General features: G+C 29.1%; 1 protein-coding gene across 5 annotated transcripts; it reads right to left on the bottom strand.

Moving 5' to 3' along the window:
- Positions 1-545: 545 nt before the first annotated feature.
- On the bottom strand, positions 546-6225 carry LOC122584998. 5 transcript variants are annotated; one of them, XR_006321631.1, is made up of 7 exons: positions 6035-6222; positions 4587-4736; positions 3444-3575; positions 3250-3360; positions 2909-3163; positions 2630-2738; positions 546-626 (listed from the first exon to the last, which is right to left on the bottom strand). XR_006321631.1 is itself a non-coding variant. In XM_043757092.1 (6 exons), the coding sequence occupies exons 2-5, from the start codon at positions 4713-4715 to the stop codon at positions 2915-2917; spliced, it is 621 nt and encodes a 206-aa protein (XP_043613027.1). In that variant the 5' UTR covers positions 4716-4736; positions 6035-6225; the 3' UTR covers positions 2567-2738; positions 2896-2914. The 5 variants fall into 5 exon arrangements, 3 of the variants coding, with proteins under 3 accessions (XP_043613027.1, XP_043613026.1, XP_043613025.1); XR_006321630.1 differs by lacking the exon at positions 546-626 and adding an exon at positions 2456-2553; XM_043757092.1 differs by lacking the exon at positions 546-626 and having other exon boundaries at positions 2567-2738; positions 2896-3163; positions 6035-6225.
- Between the last annotated feature and the right edge of the window lie 4999 nt (positions 6226-11224).

Genomic DNA, 11224 nt, shown 5'->3' with positions numbered 1-11224 from the left:
AGTTGTGTACATTGATTTTTGATCTATGTTTTAGGTCTAAATATCACTACTCTTTCTTTTAATTTACACACAGATATGCATATGCTTAGATTAATATGCATACATACTTAGAGATATGATGTTTTTAATTCCAAATGTAAATATACACTTATAATAAAAAATTATTTCCTCGGGAAAGCTGTAATTAAATCTACACTATATTTTTCTATATGTGCCAAAATTTAAAGAATTGTTGTTGCTCTATTTACCTGTCAAACCTATACAAACAATCACAAGTTTGAACTAAAAAGAAATGGATTTAGAGTGCATCTTTAAAATGAGATAATGAGGCTGTCTTGTTCAACATGTAGTAGAGCACGACGTTGTGTTAGCCCGTTTAACATATCCATCGCGTTATTAACCCACGTAATCAGCAGGCAAAGGTTTATTGTATATGGTTTCGATAGGGGCTTGTATGAATATGATCAAAGCAGTTTCCTTGTAATCTTCAACATCTTTTGCCATCTTAGAAAGCTCGGGAGGTATTTGAATATCAATCTCAGTGATGCCATCGATGCAATCTCTTAACGTAATATCCCCCGTACGCAGATAGTATTCAATCATATCTTTGTTATCTTCATCAATGGCTGCAATCAAATCCTTTACATAATTAGTTATATCAGTTAGCTTTTCTTTACATGTTTTTATGATATCTGATGAAGATGGAGATTTCGACTTTTGGATCACAGAGGTGACCATGGGTATAAGCCGCATGGAATTCCTTCGGTTAAGAACAAGAGTTAGCCGAAAGGCATTTTTCAATGCATCGTTATAATTTGTTGCACCACGCACCATTCTGTTGCATAATGGCTTCAACCTTGCAAATTTGCAAAAAGGACTATCTTGAGGTGTGGCGTGGCTGGTGGTCATCATGACCACAACCACCATTGCCATCGTTGTTGCCACTACGCAACTGAATTTACTCATTAGATCAAAATTTGATTAGTAATAAATAAATGGATGAATCAAGAGGAAGAAATGAATGATTAGTTTACATTTCTTCTTCCTTAATCGGTCAATTCCGAGATAATCTCGTTTATGATCCAAGTAAATAAATTATATATCAAAGTATTGTCCACTCATTTCATAATAATCTCCTCTATTTTCTCGCATTGCCACTAAACTCCTTTATTGGTTTTGATTAAGTATAAAACAATGATTACAAATCACATGTAATTTCCAAATATGGTGCAACTAAGATTTCCTGTTGTGTATAACAATGTCACTATTATTATTATTATTATTATTATTATTATTATTATTATTATTATTATTATTATTATTATTATTATTATTCAAAACAATCTTTTATTATACAAAAATATAGTTACCCTAATAGTTTATTAATCAATCACATCTCTTAATTTTTTAGAATTTTCAATTTTGACTTTTATTGACTTTTTATTATTATTATTATATAAATATAAATAAAAGTATATATTCGTATAAATCTTGACCTCAAAATGATAAATATGTGATTTAATTAAAAATTAGAAAGCCTTAAGATAAATATTACCTTACTAGAACACATTTTAAAAAAAGGATAACTACAAATATGTATCCTAATGCTAATAATCGGTTCTTTACACAATATGTACAATATTATATCATATTAGATAATTATAGATTATAAATATAAATGATTAATATTTAATACAAGTATATAACACAATTCAAACTTTATATCCTTATCCTAAATCCTAACCAATATGAACTTTAATCAAGATTTATTCTATCTTTCTATTAAAAAGGTGTAGTTTTCTCCTTTATTATTTATTAGTTTTGTGTATTAATGTTTATAGTTACAATTGTCACTCAAATTAGGAGTCCTTACTTTTATCAAAGCATATGAAAACAATCCTAATTTAAACAAATGGCGTCTATAAAGAAATCCTGCAAATGATGAAGGAGGATATATGGTTCTAATATCCATTTATTTCATTATTTTGCTTTTTATTTCATAACATTCTTGACATTTGAATTGAACGGTTACTGTTTATGTATATTTTTCACTTTGAAATTCAAAGCCTCTTTGATTTATATGTATGAATATCTAATATTAATAATATTGTAAGTCTCGTGTCCAGTGTTGGACACGGGTCTAAAATCTAAGTATACATCTAAAACCGGAAACAAACCCAGTTCAACACAAAAATTGAAGCTGGTAACCTTTCTTTAAAAAAAAAAAAAGTTCAGTGAAATTTTTAATAACCAACCTTTTGTTTAAACTATGTATCAAGTTTCAAAAGGATTTGGTTCATCTTTCACTGTCTTTAAAAAACATACACCAATTAGATATTCTTTACTGTCCCCAGTTATCTAAATCCAGAGGTAATTCCAAGTTCATTCTCTCTCGAAATCATATCATGTAAGTTTGATGCTACATGCATTCATACTTCAGTTTCATGCTAATGACTGACACTAATGTATAAACTCTATTGATTTGATAAAGGACTTCCTATATCAAGGAACACGAATCGTCAAGCTATAGAACTTTCAGTCTTTACCAGAGATCTGGACAAATGAGTTATACGAGTAGAATTAGCAAAAAATCGTTCATATTCATATTTTCCAGTGTAATACTTTGTACCTCCTATTTCTCGGGTCTGGTAGCCCACTAACTCTGAACATAACACAAAAATAGCCTCAGTCCTTCAAACCTTCAAGTTCCTTTTCACACGCTTATTCTGCCTACAATTCTATTAAACATTTCAAGTTAGTACAAGCGAACTTATTACTTTATACAAACCCAAGATCAAGATTGTAACTTAAAATGTCTGCTCCGTATTATATTATATTTTTAACAAATAGACATAAGCATAAACTTTGCTCATATTCTTAGCTATCCATACATACCAAGTGAACACACCTGCAGTTAGCGGTTTACTTTCTTGAGCAGCTTGCTCCACCATTCACTTTTAGTTGAGTTTGTTAACAGATTCATCCTGCTATTTTGCAGATCAAACTCAATATCCTGTATTTCACGTGGCAAGTCAGCTTCCCGATATAGTGATTTCAGTTCATCATCAACCTTGATGGGTGCTTTTGGATTGTTTGGGTATGCAGTGACTTCTTGAGATTCAATATCAGATAGTATCATAATTTGACCCCTGGCTTTCAAAATCTGAATTGAAAGAGTGTGGTCATCATATTATCCAGCATATACAAGTATTTATATATGTGTGAATGCATGCACATATATATGCATACCTGTAGATCTTGTATGATGGTTGGGTAGACATTTCGGATTTTAGCAACAGCAATACCCTCTGGAAATGACTGTATTAATTTGAGAAGTGCTTTCTGGTCTCTCACATTATGCTTCACATGCATACACATAATAACTTATTACGGAGTACATTTCAAGGATTACAAATTCTATAAAAATAAGAAACAAGGATTACCTTGTAAGAGAAGAGCTTCCCATCAAAGTTAACTTTTGGGCTATTCACCAATCTTTGGAATATGGCATCATTGTAAAAGACATCAACACAACATTTTTCACGTATTTGCTCTGCAGTAAAGGATTTCCTTGACTGTATATATTACAAAACTAGATTTAGTAATAATTACGAAGGGTCACAATGATACACAAAGCCATACATGGTAACTATTCATCATAGACATGTTTGATTGTTTGCTGTTTGCTTGAACTAAAAAAAAAGCACAGGACATATTTCCCTCTCTTGAAAGATACATGACTTTCTGGTTTCAAACTATATGTCTTAAAACATTAGATCTGATAACTAAATTAACCTAAATTCGGCTCATAAATTACTACTAAAGTAGAATGTAAGTAAGGCAGCTGGAAGCATGTATGAAGCCGTAACCATCAACGCACCAACAATAATTTACGAACATAAACAAAATATCGAGTCATGTTTTATGTTTCTGGCATCATTTTGTTATGTCTTTATGTTTGACCAAACAAGGTAAAAACAAGTATAACAGGGTTCAAATATTAAAAATACCAGAAAAAGTTTGATTACTGATCGTAATAAAAAAAAAATTAACATACAAGCTAGTGGCATTACACCATTCCCACAGCCTGCTAGATTCTATGTGGTCAGCAATTATTTTGCATCTTTAGTTTTGGAACTCAGTAAACAGATTACAGATTCCTATGGCACATTGACCAATCTATGATGGTATATTACCAATATACTTATGAATGGGTTGATTTGAGTCACTTTTATCTAAAAACGAGTAAGATATAACGATGAACTAAAACGGAAAAGGTCAAAATGGGTTGAAAGTCACCTAGAGGTTAAATTCGATGCATATAAGATATAATATCCTAATACTGACCTTGTAATGATACTCAACAGTCAACACATAATTATCTAAAATAGTAAAAACAGAATGAGTGACAGACATGGAGTATTCTTGGGTCAACCCAATCGACTAAGATTGTACTGGGGCCATGTTGACCCCCCACCCAGAAGACCCACCCATTGTGCAAAATCCAAGAACCATGAAAAAGAGACAGAAAAAAGGATATAGCTAAAAGCCAACTTCGTATGTAAAAGAACAGGCCAGAGTTGAACCTCAGACAGTAGATCAATGACTTGTTTGATCTGAGCACTAACAGGGCTCATCCTTGCAGCATCAATTTCTTGCAAACTCCTAGGCTCATTAGAGAATTCAAATGCAGGTTTACTTGTTCTATAATCCATGCTTGTTACTTCTTAACTAAACTATAAACACATCAGGAAAGTCAATTATCAACTCAAACTATAAACGAGCAAATTTAGAGTATTCTATGTTTAACCATTCGTAAACTGTTCACTTAAACAAATGAACTTACAATATCTTCAAATTATGTAAATGTATGAGAACATATATAACTGAGAACTGTTTGGTTCAATGGGATGGGAACGAAAATGTTATGTTACCTTAATATACCATCATCAGTCAACAATATTTGACTAACAATACAGAATTATTATATTTTCATAAACGTTGCACAATCGTTGAACTATACAATCTACGAAAATATGTTTCATCCAAATTACAGCATCTTTGCTTTGGAAGTTTTGTTTAACTGCAAAAACCATCGAGTTCATTCATCTAGATTCATATATCTAACTTTTGACTAGTTCATAGTATGAACCATCATTAGCAACATCTAGCAAACATATTAACATACACTACATATAACATGAAAATTTATCATCACAACTAAGCAGAGTTGAAGGACTATTTTCTACGCAGATTATAAGAATTGCATTCTCATTCATGACTTTGTATATATGTTGAATCATCAAAAGCAAATAAACAAAATCAGATCAAATTCTTGAAACCCTAAATTATATATATATATATATCTCAAGATTCAAAAACTTTTAGTGATGTGTATCTAACTTCTAATCGTCTGTTACGCTATAAAACTTTCAATTCATCTAACCAATTCAACAGATAACCACTACCTTTACTAACGCATCAGCCATATACGTTTCCGTTTCGTCAAAATCGGTGTCTCGTCACCAGTTTACAAGTTAACAGTTCACATAAACAACAATAAAGTAACAAACTCAAAATTTTGATTCATAGAGTAACAAAACGTAACAAGTCGATAATGCATTTTACGCAAGTTATATACATATATATATATATGGGGAACGGAATATGAGGCTGTTAGTTACCCAAGTTGGGTGAAAAACCCCATACATACCTTTTTTTAAAAGGTAAAAATCATGGGGGTCATGTATTTATTTAAAATATTAAAATATTAGTATGTGAGGGTTTTTCTCCCAGTTGGATGCATAACAGCCTCATACTCACTTTTCCCTATATATATATATATATATATATATCCAAAAATAAGAAGTTTGAATGAAAGTACTTTCAAAAGAACGGAAACAGTAACATCCGTACCACAAAACCCTAATAAAAGCAGAGCCGTACACATTCATAGACGGACGGCGATAAGTAGAATAACGGAGAAGAGAATGTAATAGAAAGTACGGCGGAGTGTGAGGGAGCAAATGTATACCTATAACGGTTGTTTCAGGTGGAGTGCAAGAATTGCGGCCACACTTCGTCGAATTGTTTCTGTTTGATTACCGGAAATAGAGGGAAAAGGGGGGAAAAGATACTGTAATTAGAGATCTTTATAAAATATCGAATACTTTCCTATTTTGATTTATTTATCTTTTCTAAATTTTTATACCAATTAGGAATATGTGATAGGTAGGATAAGGTTAACGTGAGAACTATAAACATGCAGAGAACTGTAACAACTATTAGTTTTTCTCCTTTTTTTTCATTTTTTTTGTGGCTTTTTATTTTTTATTTTTCATTTTTTGAAACTTTTTTTTGTTTTTTATTTTATTTTAACAAAAACTCATTCCACGAAAAATAATAATAATAAAGTTATTTTGGTAAAAAATTATATGGGTTACGTGTTAAGAAAACGTATGAATACGGTACAGGCGTTGCCCTGATCCGTTCTAAAGGGTTGTCACCGTAGGGGTGTTTGTGGTTTGGTCTTTACTCAGTTAAACCGTAAACTGAACCGTTTAAAAAATCAAAAAAAAACCAAACCGTTTTTGAATTAGGTTTTGGGTTTGGTTTGTAGTCGAAACCGAATTATATATTTGGTTTTTGGTTTGGTTATGGGTTTATGATACGGAATAATTTAAGTGCACTGCCTTTTTTTTTATTAATAAAATGAAATGAAATGAAATAAATTGGTAAACTAGTTTAATACGGAATAGTTGTATATTTGTATTCATATCCACTCTGCAACTTATAAAGACATTTTTGTCTTGTGATAAATTTATATACACATTTTTATTTTTATCTTTAAAGGACTAATCTTTATCTTTATTTTTATATATACTAAAAAACAATTGACCAATCAAAATGCTTAATTTTATTAATTTTTCAAATTAAACATGTGACTTAATTTAATTAAATAAAACTTGTCAACTTAATTCAATTAATTCTATTAATTCATCCGTATTATATAAGTTATATATAAAGATTCTAACTCTCTCCCCCTCTAAGTATATACAATATGCCAACCTTTTTTTAATAACTCATCAACATTGATTAATTAATTATTCTTCATTTATTATATCTATAATTTTATTTATTTATTTAGTTTTTATACCCTCATTTGTATATGATCCCAATATGCTATCTTATCGGCCATATATCTATTTCAATATTCCAAAATCTTGAATCAACCAACATAGTCCATCAATCAACATAGTCCAAGCATGGGACGAACATCGAGATGGCATGCAACATGCTCATGAAAAAAACCATGTCGAATCTATTGATGGGCAGTCGGTGAAGGGACGGCAGGAGGCAACAACAAAAGCATATGATTGAAACGGAAGTGATATCCGGCAACAACATTGGATATAAAATTTACATCCCCATAATGAAACTAATACCGTCAGATAAAAGAATACCATTCAGGTTTAATAGAAGACAATTCCCGTTGGTCATTTCTTTCGCAATGACAATCAACAAAAGTCAAGGCCAATTTTTATCGACCGTTGTTCTCTATCTACAACGTCCAGTTTTTACACACGGACAGTTGTATGTTGCAATCTCTCAGGTTAAGTCGAAGAAGGGACTCAAGGTGTTGATATGCGACAAAGATGGGAAGTCAAAAAACACTACAACGAATGTCGTCTACAAAGAAGTGTTTCAAAAGATGAAGGAAGATACGTGATTTTTTAAACAATTTCATTAAGCATTAAGAATTTACATTTGAGTATCTTAGTTTTTTAAAGTCTATTTTTACATTTTCACCTATAAGTATCTTTGTCTTGCATATATTATTTCTTATTATTAACAATTTAATAAACCCGTGTATTTGACACGGGTCTAAAATCTAGTTAACATTATATAACATTTTTTCTCCTCGTTATATGGTTATAAAATTTAAGATTGTGATACACTTGTTGGAAGCTTTTAATGTCAAAACACGTATAAGTCAGATAGTGTATTATTTGGGTCAAAACAATAAATTTTAGTTATTGGGTCAATTAGAAAACGGGTTATTTTTGTTTGGGCCGTAGGCCAACAAACCTCACGTGTATAACAATAAAGCCCCGTGTCTTTTATAAAAGATCCGGTGCCAACAATTGCTAGCTTACATTTACGGCGGTTTACAAATAAATTGCAATACACGCTTATTGGAAACACGGGTTCACTATATATATATATATATATATATATATATATATATATAGGGATTGGGTATTGTAAAACAAGTATTATAGTAAAATAAATAGGACAAGATCTTGACCCTTAGATCATGGTTAAATTGATGCACGAAGATTCACGAAGAAATTAATGCCCTATGATTTTTATGATGCACGATGATTTTCAGTGGAAAAAAACCTATTATTTTATTTTTTTTACTTTAATACTTGTTTTATATTACCTAAAACCTATATATATATATATATATATACTAGGTCTTTTTCCCTCGCGATGCGCAACTATTTAAAACTATATATAGTTAAGTATTGTTTGTTTGAAAATATAGTTAAGTGTTGGCTAAACGTTTATAATTTAGACGTCTAACAATTATTAATAACTAATAGTGTAACATGTGATGAATTACACAATCAATCATTTAGTCTCATTGTAAGTAATTGGCCAAACAATATACTAATATGAAGAATGAAATTTTGCCAAAGATCAAAACGATTGTTTGTATATAGTAGTGACAGATTTAGTCAATACTCAATACGGCAGTGTTGTTATTGGAAAAAAGACACTCCAGTGTTTAGCAAGAATCACGTCGAAGCTCCATATTTTCACCACGTATTAACCCATGAAGGCTATTAAAAATTAAATTGAATATATACTTTTAAAATAACTAAAAAGATACATACAATTCATTACACTAAATAATCACCTCAATGAAGCTTTTGTAGATGGCCAAATATAACCTCTGCACATCGGAATGCCCTTTACCATCCTAAAGTTGTTTTGCAAATTTCTACGTCTCAAAATAATGCTTCAAAAAAGAGCTTTACATTAGTTTGTCTACATTTATATACAAAACTTTTTAGTCTTTAGACAAATAATAAATGAAATCTGAAGACTATTTTAGATAACGTGAATAAATATTTTATAAATAAGGCCTAAACTACTACCTTTAGCATTATAATGTTTGTAGTTTAGACTAATAGAATAATTGGGTTTCATTTTATACTATTTGTATATGGACTCCCATTGTGGTATTGTAGCCATGGTAATAAAACTGTGCAAAATTTACGGTGAATGAATTGGTTGTCTTTATATCCTAATACTGTTTTGATTTAGTTGGCTTCATATCCTAATATTGTTTTAGTGAGATTAGATGTTCCTCAAAGGCTCAAACAATTAAAAATAATAATTAATCAATCCAAAAACTTTTAGATTTATGTTAAATCTCTAAATATAGATAAAATCGTTAATAAATAATAATTGAGTTCTATTAAAAAGCAATTTATAAGAGCTTAAAGATTTAATTATAATGTGTGAAGCAAAGAAGAAATATGAGAGACAAAGATAATCTCAAAAACTATTATATAGAATAAACATTGTTGTGTTTTTTGATAAATGATATCATGTTTCTAATTATAAATATCTAAATTCCTATAATCTAATTATATAATTATTATTATTACTATTAACAAAGGAAAGAATAATTGCCAAAAAATAAATAAATATAATGTACACAATTTATTCACTTTCTTTTCTCACGATTTGTTTTAACTTCTTTTTTCTTTTTTATATTTCATATTTTAGTTTATATAATCATATATATTTTTTACTCTATTATTTTATTTATTATTTCATTATTCTATATAAATATAAATATATGAGTTAAAATATTGAATAATCATATATTCTTTTTACTCTATTATTTTATTTATTATTTCATTATTCTATATAAATATATGAGTTAAAATATTGAAAAAATGTATGAGAATGACACATAGGTTATAATCCCATGTGACAATATTATAAAATAGGTTTGAGTTTTAGAGCCTCTATATCGTTCGGATTCCTATTGTTTTAATAAATATATGGATACTAGGTTTTGACCCGCGATGCGCGATATTTTAAAAATTGATGTATTAGTTTAGTTGTCTTACAAATTTAGTGAATGAAAAGTTATATATAAATAACATAAAATTTGATAATCCATACGTATGAAAATGGTTAAAAATGAAGTATTTATCCGTGCGTTGCGTCAATTGATTATCATAAAATATAGTTGAAACAAACAGTAATAAAAAAAAATTAGATATAACTATTGATGATTAGTAAAATGTGTTTTATTATTTTTAAATCACTTCATTTATAATATTATCTTTACATTTCATATTGATGTTCTACATATTGTCAAGTATAAACTCTATGTATTATAAATTTTGAATGTTTTCTTCTGTAATTTGTTTTATGTCATGACATAATACCATTTTCTATTTGTATGCAGAATTCAAACTACACATGTCTGCACAGGACCCTCAAACCATCCTCTAACAATCCACACATACAAATGAAAGTGAAAAAGTTTAAGACCATATTAATGAACCACCTATCTATTAGCTAAAAAAATATATTATTTTAGTTGTTGTAAATCAAAGAAAAAAGATATAAAATACTTTTTACATAGACTAAAAAAAATAATATTAAGTAATTAGATTGATTTACTATAAGAAATTACTTTTGATATGAACCATAAGAAAAATGGAAATAAAAAGGATATATATTCTTAAAATTTGAATCTTCTTAAAGCCGCTAGCTTAGTTTGATGTAAAAAAAATCTAGAAAATTTGAAATACATGATACGGGCTTAGTGTTTTTTTTCAATGGAAGATTTGATTTGATTTTTTTACATAAAAAATATTTTTTTCCATACATATATTTAAGATTTGATTTGATAAATATGAGAATAAATTTATTTTTATTTTTTTGGTATATTATATTGTAAAAAAATTATGGAGATGCCACATGGGATAAAACCTATGTGACATTATTTAAGGATAGTTAAATTGATATAGATGTCTTTAAAATATCAAGATAACTACCGTTTTATAAGATGTATGTATATATATATATATACTAGGTTTTTTACCCGCACGATGTGCGCCTATTTAAAACAATCATTTAATAAAAAGTTTTGACTGTCGTCTAAAATAAAAAATAAAAAAAAAAAAAA

The sequence above is a fragment of the Erigeron canadensis genome, chromosome 1, assembly GCF_010389155.1.
Source record: "Erigeron canadensis isolate Cc75 chromosome 1, C_canadensis_v1, whole genome shotgun sequence".
Classification (NCBI taxonomy): domain Eukaryota; kingdom Viridiplantae; phylum Streptophyta; class Magnoliopsida; order Asterales; family Asteraceae; genus Erigeron; species Erigeron canadensis.
This window is presented reverse-complemented; position numbering and strand designations above follow the sequence as displayed.